Below are 22,747 nucleotides of genomic sequence, written 5' to 3'. Positions count from 1 at the left end.
CTGAAAAACTGTTCTACACATTAAAAAATCAGGCGCAGGTTACAAATTAGGCGTCCAGAACGAGGTGGGGGGGGGGGGAAGGGAAGTCATTAAATCTATAATGAATCCTTATTTATATTTATACAAATAAATCCAACCCGAATAAACATTTATAAGCAAAGAAAAGATTAAATAAACCATCTTCCTACCTGTGTGAAAGTGCTTCAGGCAGCCTTTCGGGACCGAAGGCTGAACGGGCCGGCCCGAGACTTCGGGCAGGGCCCGTCCCCAGCACCAGATTTACAGGTAGGTGGCGTTGGGTCGGGTCGGGGGGGGGGAAAAAAGAGAAAAGAGAGAAGAAGAAGAGAAAAGAGAGAAGAAGAAGAGAAAAGAGAGAAGAAGAAGAGAAAAGAGAGAAGAAAAGAGAAAAGAGAGAAGAAGAAGAGAAAAGAGAGAAGAAGAAGAGAAAAGAGAGAAGAAGAAGAGAAAAGAGAGAAGAAGAAGAGAAAAGAAGAAGAAGAAGAGAAAAGAGAGAAGAAGAAGAGAAAAGAGAGAAGAAGAAGAGAAAAGAGAGAAGAAGAAGAGAAAAGAGAGAAGAAGAAGAGAAAAGAGAGAAGAAGAAGAGAAAAGAGAGAAAAGAAGAGAAAAGAGAGAAGAAGAAGAGAAAGAGAGAAGAAGAAGAGAAAAGAGAGAAGAAGAAGAGAAAAGAGAGAAGAAGAAGAGAAAAGAGAGAAGAAGAAGAGAAAAGAGAGAAGAAGAAGAGAAAAGAGAGAAGAAGAGAAAAGAGAAGAAGAAGAAGAGAAAAGAAGAAGAGAAAAGAGAAGAAGAGAAAAGAGAAAAGAGAAAAAGAAGAGAAAAGAGAAAAGAGAAAAGAAGAGAAAAGAGAGAAGAGAAAAGAGAAGAAGAGAAAAGAGAAGAAGAAGAGAAAAGAGAAAGAGAGAAAGAAGAGAGAAGAGAGAGAGGGGGAGGTCAGGTCGGATCCAGTCCGGGAGTCGGGTCGGGTCCAGTGGGGGGGGGGGGGGGGGGGAAATTGGGTCGGGGGGTGGGAGCGCGGGTCGAGTCGGGGAGGCGGGAACAGGAGCGCGGGTAGGGTTGGGTTGGGTCCAGTTGGGGGGGCGGGGAGCGGGAACAGGAGCGCGGGTCGAGTCGGGTCAGTCGGGGGGGGGCGCGGGTGTCGGGTCTGGTCCGGATGCAGGGGGGGGGGGGTCGGGTCTGGAGGCTGGGGAGGGGGGGGGGGGGGCGGGTGTCGGGTCTGGTCCGGAGGGGGGGGGGGGCGGGTGTTGGGTCTAGTCCGGAGGCAGGGAGCGAGTGTCGGGTCTGGTCGTGGGGTGGGGGGGGGGGGGGAGGGTGAGCGGGTGTCGGGTCTGGTCCGGAGGCAGGGGGGGCGCGGGTCGGGTCTGGAGGCTGGGGAGGGGGCGGGGAGCGGGTGTCGGGTCTGGTCCGGAGTGGGGGGGGGGGGGCGGGTGTTGGGTCTAGTCCGGAGGCAGGGGGGGGCGGGGAGCGAGTGTCGGGTCTGGTCGTGGGGTGGGGGGGGGGGGGGGGGGGAAGCAGGAGCTGGCCGTGGGAGGAGCCTTATTCACGCAGCCCCAGTGAGGCCATTCAGCCAGGGCTCGGGGCTGCGTGCTTCGGGCCCCTCCCACACAGTTCGGCGCCTGGAGCTACTGCACTTGCGTGCCGACTGTAGCGCGCATGTGCAGAGGTCCCGGCACTGTTTTCAGCGCAGGGACCTGGCTCCGCCCCCCCCCCACAGCTCGTGCTGGCTGCGCCGAGGGCCAGAGGACCTGCAAGTAGATGGAGAATACCGAGGATTTTTTTTAGGCGCACTTTGTGGCGCGAAAAACGGGCGTTCAGGTCTGGACTGCGCCGTTCTAGGCGCGTGTGGAAACTTGGGCCCTATAAACTGTGTTGGTGTCAGTCTCGAACCATTCGACCTTTCCTCTGCAAATTAAGAAAACACACCCTTCCATCACGCTGTAGATTGAAAGTAGGCTGATGGGGCAGTAATTGACCGCTTTGGATTTGTCCTGCGTTTTGTGGACAAGACATACCTGGGCAATTTTCCCACTTTGCGTCAGGTAGATGCCAATGATGTAGCTGTACTGGAACAATTTGGCTGGAGACGTGGTTACTTCTGGAGCACAAGTCTCCAGCACTACAACCGAGATGTTCTCGGGGCTTTGCTGTATTCAATATGCTCAGTCGTTTCTTGATATCATGTGTGAATCGAATTGGCTGAAGACTGGCTTCTGTGACGGTGGGGACCTCAGGAGGAGGCCGAGATGGATCATCCACTCGGCAATTCTGGCTGAAGATGGTTGTAAGCACATAAGCCTGGTCTTTTTCTGTATTTTCTCTCCCATCTCGACACAGGCCCTCTTCAAGCACATCTTATCGATGAGACCTACCTCCTGCTCCGTCAACCCTATTCCCATGAAACTGCTGACCATCTAACATCCCTTCCTGGCTTCCATCTCATCATAGGCAGTCCCTCGGAATCAAGGAAGATTTGCTTCCACTCTTAGCATGAGTTCTTAGGTGGGTGTACAGTCCAATACGAGAACCACAGTCTCTGTCACAGATGGGACAAATAGTCGTAGAGAGAAGGGGTGGGTGGGACTGGTTTGCCGCACGCTCTTTCCGCTACCTGCGCTTGATTTCTGCACGCTCTTGGCGACGAGATTAAAGTGCTCAGCGCCCTCCCGGATGCACTTCCTCCACTTAGAGTGGTCTTTGGCCAGGGACTCCCAGGTGTCAGTGGGGATGTTGCACTCTCTCTGACAGGCTTTGGAGGGTGTCCTTGTAACGTTTCCACTGCCCACCTTTGGCTCGTTTACCGTGAAGGAGTTCAGAGTAGAGCGCTTGCTTTGGGAGTTTCGTGTCTGGCATGCGAATTATGTGGCCTGCCCAGCGGAGCTGGTTAAGTGTGGTCAGTGCTTCAATGTTGGAGATGTTGGCCTGGTCGAGGACACTAACGTTGGTGCGTCTGTCCTCCCACGGGATTAGTAGGATCGTGCAGACCAATATGTCGAGGAACCAACTAGAGAGCAGGCCATCCTAGACTGTCTCTTGTGTAATGAGAGGGGATTTTTAAAAAAGGAGGGAGAAAACGGGAAATTATAGACCGGTTATAGCCTGACATCGGTAGTGGGAAAAAATGTTGGAATCAATTTTAAAGATGAAATAGCAGTGCATTTGGAAAGCAGTGACAGGATCGGTCCAAGTTGGCATGGATTTATGAAAGGGAAATCATGCTTGACAAATCTTCTGGAATTTTTTGAGGATGTAACTAGTAGAGTGGACAAGGTGGACAAGGGAATTCCAATGGATGTGATGTATTTGGACTTTCAAAAAGGCATTTGATAAGGTCCCACACAAGAGATTAGTGTGCAAAATTAAAGCACATGGTATTGCGGGTAATGTATTAACATGGATAGAGAACTGGTTGGCAGACAGGAAGCAAAGAGTAGGAATAAATGGGTCCTTTTCAGAATGGCAGGCAGTGACTAGTGGGGTACTGGCAAGGTTCAGTGCTGGGACCCCATTAATATACATTAATGATTTAAATGAAGGAATTGAATGTAATATCTCCAAGTTTGCAGATGACACTAAGCTGGGTGGTGGTGAGAGGTGTGAGGAGGATGCCAAGACGCTGCAGGATGACTTGGACAGGGTAGGTGAGTGGGCAAATGCATGACAGATGCAGTGTAATGTAGATAAATGTGAGGTTATCCACTTTGGTGGCAAAAACAGGAAGGCAGAATATTATCTGAATGGTGACAGATTAGGAAAAGTGGAGGTGCAATGAGACCTGGGTGTCATGGTACATCAGTCATTGAAAGTTGGCACGCAGGTACAGCAGACGGTGAAGGCGGCCAATGGCATGCTGGCCTTCATAGCGAGAGGATTTGAGTACAGGAGCAGGGAGGTCTTACTGCAGTTGTACAGGGCCTTGGTGAGGCCATACCTTGAATATTGTGTACAGTTTTGGTCTCTTAATCTGAGGAAGGGCATTCTTGCTATTGAGGGAGTGCAGCGAAGGTTCACCAGACTGATTCCCGGGATGGCAGGACTGACATATGAAGAAAGTCTGGATCGACGAAGCTTATATTCACTGGAATTTAGATGAATGAGGGGGGATCTCATAGAAATATATAAAATTCTGACGGCATTGGACAGGTTAGATGCAGGAAGAATGCTCCCGCTGTTGGGGAAGTCCAGAACCAGGGGTCACAGTCGAAGGATAAGGGGTAAGCCATTTACGACCGTGATGAGGAGAAACTTCTTCACTCAGAATTGTGAACCTGTGGAATTCTCTACCACAGAAAGTTGTTGAGGCCAGTTTGTTGAATATATTCAAAAGTGAGTTAGATGTGACCCTAACGGCTAAAGGGATCAAGGGGTATGGAGAGAAAGCAGGAATGGGGTACTGAAGTTACATGATCAGCGATGATCATATTGAATGGTGATGCAGGCTCGAAGGGCCGAATGGCCTACTCCTGCACTTATTTTCTATGTTTGCGGAGACATCATTGGTGGTATTTCTCCAGCGACTTGGTGTCGACTGTATAGGATCCATGTTTCAGGAGGGGTATTACTACACAGCCCTTTAGAGCATGAGCTTGGTGACAGTTTTGAGGGCCTAGTCTTCAAACACTCTTTTCCTCAGGTGGCTGAAGCTGATCATCTAAGCTGATACTGTTAACGGTTCTCTCTCCTCACATACTGTCCCCACTCCATCAAAGCTGCAGTCACCACCTCGCCCCTCAAAGAAACAATCCTTGACCCCTCCGTCCTTGTAAACTACCACCCCAACTCTAGACTCTCTTTCCTCTTCAAAGTCCTTGAACATGCCGTCGCCTCCCAAATCCATACTATCTTTCCCGGAACTCTGTTTGAAACTCTCCAATCAGGTTCCCCCCCCGCACCACAGTACCGAAACAGCTCTTACCAAAGTTAATAATGACATCCTCTTCAGTTAAACTGTCCTTCCTTGTCCTTCTTGACCTGTCTGCAGCCTTTGACACGGTTCACCACACCATCCTCCTCCATTGCCTATCTGAGTGGGACTGCACTTGCCTGGTTCCATTCTTATCTATCCTGTCAGAGCCAACCTGCAATGGCTTCTCTTACCGCTCCTACACGGTTACCTCTTGGCCCCTTCTTGCTTCTTTTCGACATGCTGCCCCTCGGCAACATCGTAAGTGTCAGTTTCCACATGTATGCTGACACTACCCAACTCTATCTCACCATCACCTCTCTCGACCGCTCCACTGTCGCTAAATTGTCAGCCTGTTTGTCCGACATCCAGTACTGGATGAGCAGAAATTTCCTCCAACTAAATATTGGAGAAGACTGAAGCCATTGTCTTCAGTCCCTGCCACAAACTTCGTTCCCCAGCCACCGACTACATCCCTCTGAGGCTCAACCAGATGGTTCACAACCGTGGTGCCATATGTGCCCAGATATGAGCTCCCGACCACATATCCGGGCCATCACCAAAACCGACTATTTCTACCTCCGAAACATTGCTCGACTCCGCTCCAGCTCATCTGCTGCTGAAATCGTCATTCATGCCTTTGTTACCTCTAGACTAGACTATTCATGGCCAACCTCTCACGTTCTACTCTAAACTTGAAGTCATCCAAAACTCTGCTGCCAGTGTCCTATCTTGCACCAAGTACTCTTCATGCATTACCTCTGTGCTCGCTGACCCACATTGGCTACTGGTTGAACAATGCCTCGATTTTAAAATTCTTATTCTCGTTTTCAAATCCCCATGGCCCCACCCTTCCGGATCTCAGTCATCTCCTCCAGCCCTACAACCCTCAGATATTTGCACCACTCCAATTCTGGCCTCTTGATCATCCCCAATTTTAATCATTCCACCATTGGCAGCTGTGCCTTCAGCTGCTAACCTCTCCACCGCCTCCCTTTCCTTCTTTAAGACACTCCTTAAAACCTACCTCTGTGACAATGCTTCTGGTCATCTGCCCTAATATCTCCTTAAGTGGCTTGATGTCAAATGGTGTGCTGTGAAATGCCTTGGCACATTTTGTTACGTTAAAGGCACTATATAAATGCAAGTTGTTGTTTAAGGACTTTATATCTGAAATGTTACAGCCTGTCTTTTGTTCCCAACTAATCTGCTGCGTATTTCCAGCATTTTCTGTTTTTATTACAGATTTCCAATTCTTTCAGTTTTTTTTCCTTTTTCCAATACATCTGGTGTTACTTTTGGGGTGGAGCGGGGGGTGGTGCAGGGTATATGCAGCATAGCCAGGCAGGATTGAGTAGGGGATGTGGATACATATCCTCATTAACTTTTAGGATAAGTGATTTATACAAAAGCTCCAGTCGAGAAAACAGAGTAGGGATAAATGGTTACTTCTCAGTTGGCAATCAATAACCAGTGGGGTGCTGCAGGGATCAGTGCTGGGACCCCAACTATTTACAATTTATATTAATGACTTGGTGGAAGGGACTGAGTGTGACGTAGCCAAGTTTGCCGACGATACAAAGATGGGAGGAAAAGCAATGTGTGAGGGGACACAAAATCTGCAAAAGGACATAGACAGACTAAGTGAGTGGGCAAAAATTTGGTAAGATGGAGTATAATGTGAGGTTATGCACTTTGGCAGAGAAAAATCAAAGATCAAGTTATTATTTAAATGGAGAAAGATTGCTAAGTGCTGCAGTACAGCGGGACCTGGAGGTACTTGTGCATGAAACACAAAAGGTTCGTGTTATGTAATGATCTGTGTATCGTCCCAGTACCTTAAATGTAATGTAAGCACTATGCCACACCACAGAGGGCGCTGTGGTGGGAAACCTGGTCGTACCTGCAACAGGTGCGAGGTAAGGCTGACCACCACACCTGAGAGGCACTCTGGAGCTGAACAATAAAGGACGTAGGTCACAGCAGTTAGACTTACACTGGACCGTGTGGAGTCAGTGATTTGTGTGCTACATACACCACATTGGCAACGAGGAAGCGGACACACTCCACACAGCCATGGCTACTCTGGGCTCGCTAAAGGATTTTGCCGTGGGCAATGATTGGGAGGCCTTTACGGAAAGGCTCGAGTACTACTTCACAGCAAACGACCTGACGGAGGACACGAACGCAATGAGAGATAAGCGTAAGGCGATATTGCTCTCCAGTTGTGGAGATGAGGTTTACTGTCTCGTCAGGGATTTGCTGGCATCTGGGAGCGCCAGGGACAAGTCATACGAGGAGCTGACTGAACTCATTCGTGACCAGTTGAAACCGAAGGAGAGCATCCTCACGGCCAGATACAAATTTTACCATCACTGCAGACCCGAGGGCCACGATATCACCAAATATGCTGCGGACCTCAGGAGACTCGCAGCGCCGTGTGATTTTGGCGCACACCTTGACGAGGCTTTGCGGGACGCTTTCGTCTTGGGGATTGGCCACGAGGGCCACAGAACCCACAGTCACTCTGACAAAGGCCATCGCCATCAGTCGGGCATATATGACTTCGACTTGCAGCACCAAGCAAATAATCCACACAGTCTCGAACCTGGCAGGCACTGTCCACAGGATAGCGCCCACCACGGACAAAACTGCCGAACGTTGCTCTGCCCGGGGTAGAGAGCACGGACCTCGGGATCCTTGAACTCAGAGTCCGCTGAGGGGGGCCAATCAAGCAGCACCATGCTGGCGTTGTGGAGGAAGCCATGGGGCTCACCGGTGCAGGTTTGCGGAGTACACATGCAATACCTGCCACGTTAAAGGCCACCTTCAGCGTAGGTGTAAAAGAAATCAGACTCACCATGTGGCTAAGGAGATGGGGGATGATCCACTGTTCAGCGAGGAGCAGGCAGAAGATGATGAGGTGTTTGGACTGCACACGTGTACTGACGATTCGCCCCCAGTGATAAGGAAAGTAAAAATCAATGGAGTCCCTGTGAGTATGGAAGTGAACACGGGCTCGGGTCCGTCGTTGATGAGTCGGAGAACTTTTGATAAACTGTGGATTAACCCAGCTGCACAACCCAAGCTGGTCCCGGTCACGGCGAAGCTGCATACCTACACCAGGGAACTGATACCTGTTCTTGGCAGAGCGATGGTGCAGGTATCCCAAGGGGACGAGACGCACGCTTTACCTCTGTGGGTCGTTGCAGGCGATGGGCCGACACTCCTCGGCTGGAGGTGGATGGGGACGGTCCGTGGGAGCTGGGAAGACTTCATCACCCCACAGGCTGCTGCTCCCCGGGGTGCTGCCGTGCCCCGGGTCCCCAGAGAGCAGCGCCGACCGAGCTGGAGCTGCAGCCTCAATTCCCCCCACAGGCAAGTCCCAGGCCTGGACCTCACAGAGATCCTGCAGCCTCAGCCCCCACAGGAAAGCAGCCCTGCACAGAGGGGCCTAGTGGTGGGGGGGGGGGGGGTGGCCGGCGGTTCGGAAGAGCCCCGCCGAGGAGCTGTTAGCGTCGGCGGCAGCAGCTGGAGGTCGGGGGCTACGGAGGCCGCGGGGGACGTGGCAAGTACGGCCGCAGGAGAGGTGGCAGCGGAGGGGAGCGGAGGCTGCGACGGCGGAGGGCATCCGGAGCGGCGGAAAAGAAGATGGCGGCAGCATCGTGTCGGAGCAGCAGAGCATCAAAGATGGCGGCGCCCAAGGAGAAGCCTCGTGGAATCCTCCTGCATCAAAGATGGCGCCTTAAAAAGGAAATGCACCCAGGAGTCTTAAAAGGGCCTTACCAAGAGGTTGTCCCCACAAAGGACTGCTGTAAGGCAGAGCAAGTCCAAAATGAGCTATGTTAATGTGAGATGGCGAATTTATAATAAAAATTAATTTTTTAATGCTGAATGGCCACTGTATCTGTGTAAAATAATGGAGGAAGTACATTTAATGATAACGGCCAACAAGGAAATCAAGGATCTGTTACCAGTCAATAACTAGTTAATGTACCAGATAATATGTACCATACTAACGCACTGTCTATGCCCACCTGCCTTTCGTTGGACAAGTGTGATGTTATGTAATGATGTGTGTATCGTTGTCCTGCGTCCTGGTTGGGGGGGGGGGGGGGGGGGAAGGTGATGTTATGTAATGATCTGTGTATCGTCCCAGTACCTTAAATGTAATGTAAGCACTATGCCACACCACAGAGGGCGCTGTGGTGGGAAACCTGGTAGTACCTGCAACAGGTGCTATATAAGGCTGACCACCACACCTGAGGCGCACTCTGAAGCTGAACAATAAAGGACGAAGGTCATAGCAGTTAGATTTACATCAGACCGTGTGGAGTCAGTGATTTGTGTGCTACATACACCACAGTTAGTATGCAAGTACAGCAAATGATCAGGAAGGCCAATGGAATCTTGGCCTTTATTGCAAAGGGGATGGAGTATAAAAGCAAGGAAGTCTTGCTACAGTTGTATAGGGTATTGGTGAGCCACACCTGGAATACTGCGTGCAGTTTTGGTTTCCATATTTACGAAAGGATATACTTGCTTTGGAGGCAGTTCAGAGAAGGTTCACAAGGTTGATTCTGGAGATGAGGGGGCTGACTTATGAGGAAAGGTTGAGTAGGTTGGGCCTCTACTCATTGGAATTCATAAGAATGAGAGGTGATCTTATCGAAACGTATAAGATTATGAGGGGACTTGACAAGATGGATGCAGAGAGGATGTTTCCACTGATGGGGGAGACTAGAACTAGAGGGCATAGTCTCACAATAAGGGGCCGCCCATTTAAAACTGATGAGGAGAAATTTTTTCTGAGGGTTGTGGATCTGTGGAATTTGCTGCCTCAGAGAGCTGTGGAAGCTGGGACATTGAATAAATTTAAGACAGAAATAGACAGTTTCTTAAACAATAAGGGAATAAGGGGTTATGGAGAGCGGGCGGGGAAGTGGACCCGAGTCCATGATTGGATTAGCCAAGATTGCATTAAATGGCGGAGCAGGCTTGAGGGGCCATATGGCCTTTCCTGCTCCTATTTCTTATGTTATTATTATGTTCTTATGAGACAGCATTGAACAGTACACTCATCCTGGAACATTCCTGACTGAGACAGGCAATTAATGTGATTTTCTTCAGATATTAATGCATTTCCATTGTTTGACCAGCAAGAAAGTTTTAAATTCAACGAAAAGGAACAGATTTGTTGCCGTTCCCCCAATCTCTTCCAAATAAATAATTAAAATATGCAATCTAAAATGATGGGAACTTCAGCTTTGAAGGGCAAGTGAAAAGCATTTAATAAATAAATCGAGAGAGAGATAGAGATAGAGATAGATATAGAGATAGAGATAGAGTTTTACCTTTCCTGAGTTTAACCTCTGTACTCTTGATTCACAGACTTTCTTCACAAACAGTAAACTGTTTATCTGATTCTTTATAGTGCTTATATCTGTAAATAAAGTTGCAACAGTTATGCAAAACCTGGTTAACTCTATTCAGTTTCTAAATTCTTACTATTTAATAATACATTTAAATATTTTTTTTAATTATTAAAACTAGATTATAGAAACTCAAAGTTTAAGCCACATTCAGTTTACTGAATTGAGAGCAACATTACTAGAAGGTGTCATTTTATAAGCCTGAGATTTGTGTCCCACATAAACATGGGGATAAATTTTACCTTGAGAGTTGTTTTAGGTCCATATTTGCACTGTTATTTACTCCTGATATTACACATCTTTTGTGTTCTATGCAAGCTTCTGCCCAAACAGTAGTCTGCCTAAAAGAAAATGTATTCAGACAAATTCTATAACTGAGGCTGACCTGGTGGTTCAAGCATCCATTTAAAATATAGCATTCTCATCTGGGAAAAAGAAAAAGGGTTTGTCTAAAAATTCCTGGAAAATTGCATTTTTTAATCTATATGCCACCAGGTTTAATGTGCCTTATTAAATCTGATGGCATATAGATTAACAGACTCACGCTGCAGAAAGTGAGGGAAAGAAGTGCCATATGGCACTCTCCACAGAAACAGCTGGTACAGCAAGTCTAGAGGCAGACAGTTGACAGAATAATGCTGCCACCACCACGCGGAGGATCTGAATGCAAGTTCACAAAAAAATGGCAGGACTGCAGAAAGTTGCTGTGGTAAGTCTTACAAGAACAAGTAGGAGAGTGAAGATAGAGGCTTGCACCAAGCTCAGGCCTAGTACTATTCTTGTTGCATCTTCTCCCTCTACTCACCGGCACACTCAACCAACAAAACATCACACATATCAAGGTGTCTCTTGGAGCCAGCACCAATGTTCCAGCTAACTTTTTGGGGGGTGCGCGGCCCCTTTAATGGAACGCTCAGCCCATTCAAATTTCTGCACATGCGCGCGCTTTTCACCCCATTGTGAAGCCGCTGCTGAGTGGCCTGCGCAGGACCACCAGACGATAAATGGCCGCGCAGCTTAATGGGAACATTAGCAAGCACTGCAACATACTTTCCTCTCCAGCTGTTTTCAACCAGCAATAGACTGCTTCATCATCGATAATTTGAAGTTTTATTTCAGAGAAAAAGACAAAGACAATTACGTGCCATCTTCATGCACATTGCCTAGCTGCAACTGGCAGGGGGATGGGAACCAATGCAGGGAGACAGAGGGAAACAAAAAAGAGACAAAAGCAAAAGACAGAAAGGAGATGAGTAAAAGTGGAGGGCAGAGAAACCCAAGGCAAAAAACAAAAAGGGCCACTGAATGTAAAGGGGCTGCAGGAGGGGTCAAAACTAAAAATCATGGTTTAAAAACTAGTATTAAAACATTCTACCTAAACGCACGCAGCATTCGAAATAAAGTAAATGAGTTGACGGCACAAATCATTACAAATGGGTATGATTTGGTGGCCATTACAGAAACGTGGTTGCAGGGTGGCCAAGGCTGGGAATTAAACATGCAGGGGTATCTGACGATTCGGAAAGATAGACAAGAAGGGAAAGGAGGTGGGGTAGCTCTGTTAATAAAGGATGATATCAGGGCAGTTGTGAGAGACGATATTGGCTCTAATGAACAAAGTGTTGAATCATTGTGGGTGGAGATTAGAGATACTAAGGGGAAAAAGTCACTGGTGGGCAGTTTATAGGCCCCCAAATAATAACTTAACTGTGGGGCGGGCAATAATCAAGGAAATAATGGAGGCATGTGCAAAAGGAATGGCAGTAATCATGGGGGATTTTAACCTACATATCGATAGGTCAAATCAAATCGCACGGGGTAGCCTGGAGGAGGAATTCATAGAATGCATACGGAATTGTTTCTTAGAACAGTATGTTACAGAACCTACAAGGGAGCAAGCTATCTTAGATCTGGTCCTGTGTAATGAGACAGGAATAATAAACGATCTCCGAGTAAAAGATCCTCTCGGAATGAGTGGTCACAGTATAGTTGAATTTGTAATACAGATTGAGGGTGAGGAAGTAGTGTCTCAAACGAGCGTACTATGCTTAAACAAAGGGGACTACAGTGGGATGAGGGCAGAGTTGGCTAAAGTAGACTGGAAACACAGACTAAACGGTGGAACAATTGAGGAACAGTGGAGGACTTTTAAGGAGCTCTTTCATAGTGCTCAACAAAAATATATTCCAGTGAAAAAGGGCGGTAAGAGAAGGGATAACCAGCCGTGGATAAACAAGGAAATAAAGGAGAGTATCAAATTAAAAACCAATGCGTATAAGGTGGCCAAGGTTAGTGGGAAAATAGAAGATTGGGAAAATTTTAAACGAGAGCAAAGAATGACTAAGAAAGCAATAAAGAAAGGAAAGATAGATTACGAAGGTAAACTTGCGCAAAACATAAAAACAGATAGTAAAAGCTTTTACAGATATATAAAATGGAAAAGACTGACGAAAGTAAATGTTGGTCCCTTAGAAGATGAGAAGGGGGATTTAATAATGGAAAATGTGGAAATAGCTGAAACCTTAAACAATTATTTTGCTTCGGTCTTCACAGTGGAAGACACAGAAACCATGCCAGAAATTGCTGGTCACAGGAATGTAGGAAGGGAGGACCTTGAGACAATCACTATCACTAGGGGGGTAGTGCTGCATAGGCTAATGGGACTCAAGGTAGACAAGTCCCCTGGGTCCTGATGAAATGCATCCCAGGGTATTAAGAGATGGCGGAAGTTATAGCAGATGCATTCGTTATAATCTACCAAAATTCTCTGGACTCTGGGGAGGTACCAGCGGATTGGAAAGCAGCTAATCTAACGCCTCTGTTTAAAAAAGGGGGCAGACAAAAGGCAGGTAACTATAGGCCGGTTAGTTTAACATCTGTAGTGGGGAAAATGCTTGAAATTATTAAAGGAAGAAATAGCGGGACATCTAGATAGGAATAGTGCAATCAAGCAGACGCAGCATGGATTCATGAAGGGGAAATCATGTTTAACTAATTTACTGGAATTCTTTTAGGATATAACGAGCATGGTGGAGAGAGGTGTACCGATGGATGTGGTGTATTTAGATTTCCAAAAGGCATTCGATAAGGTGCCACACAAAAGGTTACTGCAGAAGATAAAGGTACGCGGAGTCAGTGGAAATGTATTAGCATGGATAGAGAATTGGCTGGCTAACAGAAAGCAGAGAGTCGGGATAAATGGGTCCTTTTCGGGTTGGAAATCGGTGGTTAGTGGTGTGCCACAGGGATCGGTGCTGGGACCACAACTGTTTACAATATACATAGATGACCTGGAAGAGGGGACAGAGTGTAGTGTAACAAAATTTGCAGATGACACAAAGATTAGTGGGAAAGCGGGTTGTGTAGAGGACACAGAGAGGCTGCAAAGAGATTTAGATAGGTTAAGCGAATGGGCTAAGGTTTGGCAGATGGAATACAATGTCGGAAAATGTGAGGTCATCCACCTTGGAAAAAAAACAGTAAAAGGGAATATTATTTGAATGGGGAGAAATTACAACATGCTGCAGTGCAGAGGGACCTGGGGGTCCTTGTGCATGAATTCCCAAAAGTTAGTTTGCAGGTGCAGCAGGTAATCAGGAAGGCGAATGGAATGTTGGCATTCATTGCGAGAGGGATGGAGTACAAAAGCAGGGAGGTCCTTCTGCAACTGTACAGGGTATTGGTGAGGCCGCACCTGGAGTACTGCGTGCAGTTTTGGTCACCTTACTTAAGGAAGGATATACTAGCTTTGGAGGGGGTACAGAGACGATTCACTAGGCTGATTCCGGAGACGAGGGGGTTACCTTATGATGATAGATTGAGTACACTGGGTCTTTACTCGTTGGAGTTCAGAAGGATGAGGGGTGATCTTATAGAAACATTTAAAATAATGAAAGAAATAGACAAGATAGAGGCAGAGGGGTTGTTTCCACTAGTCGGGGAGACTAGAACGAGGGGGCACAGCCTCAAAATACGGGGGAGCCAATTTAAAACCGAGTTGAGAGGGAATTTCTTCTCCCAGAGGGTTGTGAATCTGTGGAATTCTCTGCCCAAGGAAGCAGTTGAGGCTAGCTCATTGAATATATTCAAATCACAGATAGATAGATTTCTAACCAATAAGGGAATTAAAGGTTATGGGGAGCGGGCGGGTAAGCGGAGCCGAGTCCACGGCCAGATCAGCCATGATCTTGTTGAATCGCGGAGCAGGCTCGAGGGGCTAGATGGCCTACTCCTGTTCCTAATTCTTATGTTCTCGTGTTCCTCCTCACACCGGTTGCTTCCTTGCAGTTTGTGTGCAGATGGTGGGCCATCTTATCATGCAACAAATGCATATGTCATGCATGATTCGCACTGCAATAGGTTAACTTTCGATTAGTCTCAGCTTGAATCCTATCGTTGAATCCTGGTCATTCTGAGTAGATCCTGCTTAAGTGTTGGTTGTTTAAGGGCTAGTTTTCATCCAAGAAAAAAATATCAGGTCATGCCGTCAGGATTGTTAAAACCAGGAGTTCGTTATAAGCAGGATTTGTTATAGGGAATAAAAAGAGTTTCTCCACAGATGCTGCTTGATCTGCTGAGATTGCCTGCATTTTCTGTTTTTATTTCTGATTGTAGAATCTGCAGTATTTTGCTTTTGTTATAGGGAACTTATACTGTAGCCTGCAAAATCTAGCTAGGAATGCAGATGTGTCTAGCAGCTGTACCTGTGCAGTTATACAGGTAGGACTGTCTGCAATGCAGTTTACTATGGAGCATATGCAAATCAAGGGCATCAGATAACTTAGTGGCACAGATTCTGAGCCCAGTTTGAATATTATATATGAAGGCTCAGGTTTCTGCTCCAGAGGCTGCCGGCTTCAATCCCAAAGACGCTTCATCATGCCACAATGAAATGGAAAGTACCTTAAGGAAGGGCTTCAAAACCTTAGCACTGTCCTCAGGCTGTAGAACATAAGAAATAAGAGCAGGAGTAGGCCATTTGGCCCCTCTAGTCTGCTCTGCCATTCAATGAGATCATAGCTGATCTTCAACCTCAACTCCACTTGCCTGCACTATCCTATTATCCCTCGATTCCCTGATCATCCAAAAATTTAGCAATCTCCGTCTTGAATATGCTCAACGACTGAGCTACAGATACAGATCAGCCATCATGTCATTGAATGGCGTTACAGGCTTGGGTAGCTGAATGGCTTACTCCAGTTCCTCTGCTCCTTGATACGTACTGTGCTCTTAATAAAAAGGCAATGACAGTTGCTTTAACTATGTGCTATAGCCAAGTAGTCCATCCTGTAACAACCATTTGCATAAAGAAATTTTTCCTAATTAAGGATTTTGAGTTGATGATGTTCTCCCCCACCCACCCCCCGCCATTGATTTGTTAAACTAAATAAATCGTCTTTCCTTATTCACTATCAAAATCCTTCATTAATTTAAAAACCTCAATTACATTTCTTCTATGTCTCTTGTGTTCTAGTGGAAATAGTTCCTGAACCTCAGGTCTCTCTCAAATCTAGACTGGCATCGTCCTGGTGAATCTATGGCTTTAGTTTCCTTTCTCTAATGGGTGCCCAAAATCATACACTATCCATTCCACTAACTTGTATGTCCATCTGAAATTTTTTACGGTTTCCTGGCTGTGTGCCAAACACTACTTTTGCATCATCAAACATGTCCAGGGAATTATAGACTAGTCAGCTTATCAGTGGTTGGAAAAATAATGGAATCTCTACTAAAGGAGAGAATAGAAGAATATCTCGAAACAAAAAGTATAATAATGAATAATCATCATGGATTTCCAAGGGGAAAAAAATCTTGCTTGACCAACCTTATTGAATTTTTTGAAAAGTTAACAGTAGACAATGGTAATGCAGGTGGTGTAATTTATCTAAATTTTCAAAATTCCTTCGATAAGTTACCTCATAATCCTTCTTCTTAGGCCGTCCCCCGGAGTCGAGGACAATGTGCTTCCACACTAAAATGAGTTCTAAGGTGACTGATGAGACCAATGCAGGATCTACAGTCTCTGTCACAGGTGGGGCAGATGGTGGTTGGAGGGATGGGTGGATGGGGTGCTTGATTTGTCGTACGCTTCTTCCGCTTTTTGTGCTTGGCTTCCGTGTGCTCCCGGCGAAGAGACTTCAAGTGTTCGGTGCCTTTGCGAATGCTCCTCTTCCACTTTGAGCGGTCTTGGTCCAGGGATTCTCAAGAGTCAATGGGGATGTTGCATTTTTTTTCCAAGGAGGCTTTGAGGGTGTCCTTGAAGCGTTTTCTCTGTCCGCCTGGGGCTCAACTGCCGTGACGTAGCTCGGAGTAGAGTGCTTGTTTTGGGAGTCTAGCATCGGACATGTGGACAATGTGGACCGCCCACCGGAGCTGGTCAAGAGTGGTCAATGCCTCGATGATGGGGATACTGGCCCGAGAGAGAACGCGGACGTTGGTGCGTTTATCCTGCCAATGAATTTGCAGAATTTTGCGGAGCCAGCACTTGTGGTAGGTACTTCTCCAGTGCTTTGAGGTGCCTACTGCACATAGTCCAAGTCTCTGAAGCATATAGTAGGGCAGGTATCACTACTGCTCTTTAGACCATGAGCTTGATGCCGGGTTTGAGATCTTGGTCTTCGAACACTCTCCTTCTTAGGTGGCCGAAGGCTGCACTGGCACACTGAAGGCGGAGTTGGACTTCGCCACCGATGCCTGCCCTTGCTGATAGTAGGCTCCCAATGTATGGGAAGTGGTCTATATTGTCCAAGGTCGCATCATGGATCTTGATAACCAGGGAGGAGTAGTGTGTGGTGGGGCAGGTTGGTGGAGGACCTTTGTCTTACTGATGTTTAATATGAGGCCCAAACTCTCGTATGCTTCAGTGAAAGTGTCAACGATGGTTTGGAGTTCAGACTCCAAGTGTGCACAAACGCAAGCGTCATTTGTATATTGTAATTCAGATAGTGTCATTTGCATATTGTAACCTCATTAAACTAATGAATAAGGTCAAATATTGTGGAGTCAGGGGACAAGTAGCAGAATGGATAGCTAGCTGGCTTCATGACAGAAAACAGAGAGTAGGGATAAAGGGTAGCTATTCACAGTAGCAGAAGGTGGGTAGTGGTGTTCCACAAGGATCACTGCTGTTCACATTTTACATTAACGATTTAGAAGACTTTGGAATCAAAGACACAATTTCTAAAATTGCGCATAATACCAAATTTTGGTGTGGGGGGGGGGGGGGCGGGGAGAATAGTCAATACTGAGGAGGACTGCAACAAATTACAGGAGGACATTAATAAACTTGCAGAATGGACATATAATTAGGAAATGAGGTTCAACACAGATCAATGCGAGGTAGTACATTTTGGTAGGAAGAATAGGGAGGTCACTTACTACTTGGAAGGTGCGAGTCTTGATGGGTTCAAGGAACAAAAGGATCTCTGAATACAAATACGCCAATCACTAAAAGTTGAAGTGGACTAGAAATTCCACATTTAAGAATAGCACCGGTTTTTGGCGCTATTTGCGAATAACAGACGATTTTTTTAATGTCGAAATAGTGCCAAAAAAATAAGGCCCATGTTTTGCCAAAAGTTTAAAAAATGTTGGCGTAACGTTAAAATACCACCGTTTGTAAGGATGGAGCTAAATCAATCCTTACAGTGGTGAATTTCTGGCCCTTAAGTACTCGGATTTATTTCTAGAGTGGTAGAATTGAAAAGTAGGGAAGTTATGCTGAAGCTGTATCGAACCTTGGTTAGACCACATCTAAGAGTATTGTGTACAGTTCTGGTTGCCATATTATAAAAAGGAAAGAATGGCACTGGAGAGGGTGCAGAGAAGATTTACAAGGATGACAGCAGAAATGAGAGGGTATACATATCAGGAAAGGATGAACAGGCTGGGTCTCTTTTCTCTTGAAAAAAGGTTGAGGGGTGACCTAATAGAGGTCTTTAAAATTATGAAAGGTTTTGATAGAGTGGATACAGAGAGAATGTTTCCACTTGTGGGGGAAAGAACATAACTAGAGTCCATCAACATAAGGTAGTCACCAAGAAATCTAATTGGGTAAAGAAATTTCTTCTGAATTCCCTATGAGTGGTGAGAATGTGGAACTCGCTCCCATGGGGAATGGGTGAAGCAAATAGTATAGATGCAATTAAGGGGAGGCTGGACAAGCATATGAGGAAGGAGGAAAGAGAGGGTTACACTGATGGATTTAGATGAGGAAAGATGGGAGGACGCTTGAGAGGAACATAAATGCCAGCATGGAGTAGTTCGGCCGAATGGCCTGTTTCTGTGCCATATATCCTATGTAATATACATACAGAACAAGTGCACCCCTGCACTGACCCATGGGGTAAACCACTTTCAATCCTTTTCCAATGAGAGGTACATCAATTAACACTTAAAACTTTGTTTCTTGTCCATCACCCAAATGTTACCATTTGCCTACATTTCCTCTTGCATCATATACCTCAATTTTTGTAACATACCTTCTGAAAATTCATATATAATTATGACCACTGCATTACTTTTATGCAATTATGGCAAGAAAAAACTCAAACACAACTTTGCCTTTAAAAATCTGTGCTGGTAGCCCTCGATTATGCCTTGCATTTCTAAATGCTCACTAATTTGATCTTGGTGTACGACAAAATGCTCAATCTTCCATACATCTGAAGTGTTGCTTCATGATGCCAACCGTATGCTCTGTAAGGATCTTGATAGCTACGCAAGCCTCCTACTTGTACTCTGCTCGATTCGCCAAGGCTGTATTTGAAGCCATTCATCCTGCCAGCATTTGCCATCATATAGCCCAACACAAGCATAATACATTGTTGGTGGAAGGTCAATGATGTAGAATTTACCAATATTTCACAAAGATTCCTGGTACCTTTCCCCTGCAGAGGAGAAGAACCCCTTTCTGCACTTTTAAAATGAGTTTTAAAAGGGGAGACGAAGCCTGCAGGGGATAAAAGGGGATGCATTTATGCAGACCCCCCCACCAGTGTTTGGCCTTTTTGAAAAGAGAATTCAAAATGGACCTAAAGTACAGAAGCCTGAGATCCCCTAAACATCTATGGGAAGGAGCATATCAATTTTAAGATTCTACAACATTTTGGCTGCGAGAAAGAGTTACTGAATACAGGAGGTGGGGTTAACCTCTGAAGCAAATTCATGTATTAAGGATCCCAGACGGTCTGGGGGAACTATGCAACACCAATTCATCCCCTAAGAGATAATCAAATTACCCAATCAAGCACAATGGAAATCATGGACCCAAAAACAATGCAAAACCAGTGATAGCACATCATCACACCCTAAATCGAGTTACTGCGGACTAGCCCACCAAAAACACTGACAAAGGAGACATTTGAAAATCAATGGACAGAACAGTTTAAACAAAGCCCAACAACTGATTTGGCGCAAAGATAAGGAAGCCTGTTTTAGTATAATTGAAGGCCTGTTCTGGCAGTTAGGGGTGCTTCTAGAGACACTATTAAGTTAGCAGTCTCGTTGCATAAGTTCTACACCAGCCTCGAAAAGTGGGACCCTGAAACATCGGCGAAAGGAATCTCTAAAACCCAGAAGGACAGCACCACGACAGCAAACAGGTTTTCAAAACGACTATCGCGACCAGTCAAGCGGAACCAACCCGACAAAACCGAAGATTTTCCACTCTACAAGCTGGTCCTACGCTACCAAGGGGTACAGACTACAGAATGTGGACAACTAAGGCGAACCCCGGAGTTGGAACTGTCTAAAGGGGATTGCTGAGCATGGCCCCTGAAACCCCAGAGCTATAACTTAGTTAGTTAGGAGAATTGGGAGTGGGGGAGTGGTAGGGGGCTGGGATAACTTGTGTAAATGTATCTGCATCCTCCTCTTTACCCCATTTAGAGTTTAAGCCGTATTCTTTTCCCCACAGGCTGTAATTTGACATTTTATTCAATGTGTTGTATCCCTCTGTGTATTGGTATTAATATTCTGTGTGCGTTATTAAAGGTGTGCCTTTTACTTCTTTTTAAACACAATAAAGCCATACCTGCTTCCTACCTTGAAATCGATTGTCTGTCCCAGTCCCTTCATAATTCTAGTGTCTAGAACCAAGGGTGTGGGAGCGATTCGGAGCTGCTCAAAGTTAGAAGGGAAAGATGACCCCCTGAAAACCACTCCTTACAATGATTAGCTCCTTTTTGTTCATGGAAACCACTGCATTATGGCCATATGTTTGTCAATCCCCCCTGTACTTTGCAGCTTGTTGCAGAGGCGATATGAGCGGGAATTGGAGGCGGTATCAGCGGCGGTAGTACTTTAAAACAGCGGTAGGCCAGGCAGCGCAGACCTAATTGGAGGCGGTATCAGTGGCGACGGAACCTTCGACGATTTCCAAACAAGCAAGGAGTGATGTCACAGGACAGCAGGTAGGCGATTGGTTGGTGAGCATTAAGGTTTTCTTTTCTCTAGGATAGTGGTTTAAACTAGGTGCAGAAAATTATAAAGTACTATGTTAAATTTCTGGCTTAACTCGTTAAACTAATTAATATAACTAAATAATTGGTGAATAAAGACCTTAAATAATTAAATAAATAAAATAAGGCTCGACTAAGATATGGTAGAGCAGGCTACGTGTCTGAACTGCATTTTGAGAGTGTTTGTGGACAGCGAGACGGTCCCGAGCAAACACGTCTGCAGAAGATATCTCCATCTCAAAGGCTGAGTCAGAGCTTGACTGCGAGTTGGAGACACACCCGACACGAGAGGGGGAGGAATTTCTGGACAATTTTATCCAGAATACAGTCACAACCTAGAGAAAAGCACAGGTTCATAAAAGGAAGGGTGTGACTGTTAGGGAGCCGGGTAGCAGGGATTTAAGAGAGGTTGAGAAAGAGGTCCCGCAGACACTGGTCCTGTCCAACAGGTATGATGTACTCACAACCTGTGAGGATGAGGAGAAAGACTGCAGGGAGGACAGCCACAATGCAGACCAAGGCACCGTGGCTCAGAAGGCTGTCCAGGAGGAGAGGGAAGCAGAATAGCAATGTGGTAGTGATAGGGGTCTCAGCTGGGGGTTGATAGCATCCTCTGCAGCCAAGAATGAGAATCCCTAAGGGTGTGTTGCCAGGGTAAGGGATATCTCATGGCAGTGGGAGAAAAACTTGGAAAGGGAGGGGGTAAATCCAGTTGTCATGATCCATGTTGGAACAAACAACATAGGTCGGAACAGGGAGGAGGTCCTGCTGAAAGAGTATCAGACGATAGGCTCAATTAAAAAGCAGGACCTCGAGGGTAATAAACTCTGGATTATTGCCCGAGCCACGTGCAAATTGGCAATGAAGCAAATAGATCAGGAGAATTAACACATAGGTAAAGGGCTGATGTGGGAAATAGGGGTTCCTTTTCATGCGGCACTGGCACCAGTTCTGGGGCAGAATGGAGCTGTACCAATGGAACAGGCACCACCTGAACCAGGATGGGACCCGTGTCCTAGTGTAAATAGGACAGAGCCAAAAGGCTTTAAACGAGTAAGATCGAGGGGGCTACAAGAAAAGTAACTAACCTAATTATAAACAAAACAGGAAAAGAGAGCACAGGTAACAATTGAGAGGCGTGAAACATAGCGCAGAAGTTACGCCCCTCTCAAAAAATTTGGTTACCACCCCGGAGGCGGTCAGTCGAGGAGGCGGGAGCTCGGAGCAGCGCGAGTCCGGGGTCGGCGAGAGGCCTATAAAGGCCAGCGGGAGTCGAGCAGTTCGAGCAGTCAGTCGAGGAGGTGGGAGCTCGGAGCAGCGCAAGTCCGGGGTCGGCGAGAGGCCTATAAAGGCCAGCGGGAGTCGAGCAGTTCGAGCAGTCAGTCGAGGAGGCGGGAGCTCGGAGCAGCGCGAGTCCGGGGTCGGCGAGAGGCCTATAAAGGCCAGCGGGAGTCGAGCAGTTCGAGCAGTCAGTCGAGGAGGCGGGAGCTCGGAGCAGCGCGAGTTCGGGGTCGGCGAGAGGCCTATAAAGGCCAGCGGGAGTCAGGCAGTTCGAGCAGTCAGTCGAGGAGGCGGGAGCTCGGAGCAGCACGAGTCCGGGGTCGGCGAGAGGCGTACCGGTGCAGCTACAGGGAGAAGGCAAAGATACAAAGGTGACGTCACAGCCTAGGGGGTAAGTGATTGGCTGGTGATTGGTGAGTAGTTTTTCTTTTTCTTCTTATATTGGTCAGTAACTTTTAACATTGTTATTACCAGTTTAAGTGTATCTAAGGGTTAAGACATGGCAGGAGAGCTCGGTCGGGTGTTATGCTCCTCCTGTACCATGTGGGAACTCAGGGACACTTCCGGTGTCCCTGACGACTACGTGTGCGGGAAGTGTGTCCACCTCCGGCTCCTGACGGTCCGCGTTACGGAATTGGAGCCGAGGGTGGATTTACTCT

General features: G+C 46.6%; 1 protein-coding gene across 6 annotated transcripts in view; it reads right to left on the bottom strand.

Annotated features, from left to right (window-relative positions):
* snx13 (sorting nexin 13) overlaps positions 1–22,747 on the bottom strand; it is a 267,161-nt gene that overhangs the window by 83,191 nt on the left and 161,223 nt on the right. For all 6 annotated transcript variants that reach the window (XM_070880996.1, XM_070880999.1, XM_070880998.1 and 3 more), the window contains one exon: positions 10,270–10,358. In XM_070880996.1, coding sequence (XP_070737097.1) covers positions 10,270–10,358 — 89 coding nt within the window. The remainder of the gene's footprint in view (positions 1–10,269; positions 10,359–22,747) is intronic.

The sequence above is a fragment of the Pristiophorus japonicus genome, chromosome 5 (assembly GCF_044704955.1).
Source record: "Pristiophorus japonicus isolate sPriJap1 chromosome 5, sPriJap1.hap1, whole genome shotgun sequence".
In the NCBI taxonomy this organism is placed as follows: Eukaryota; Metazoa; Chordata; class Chondrichthyes; family Pristiophoridae; genus Pristiophorus; species Pristiophorus japonicus.
The sequence above is the reverse complement of the archived record's forward strand: the minus strand, read 5'-3'. Positions and strand labels throughout refer to the sequence as shown.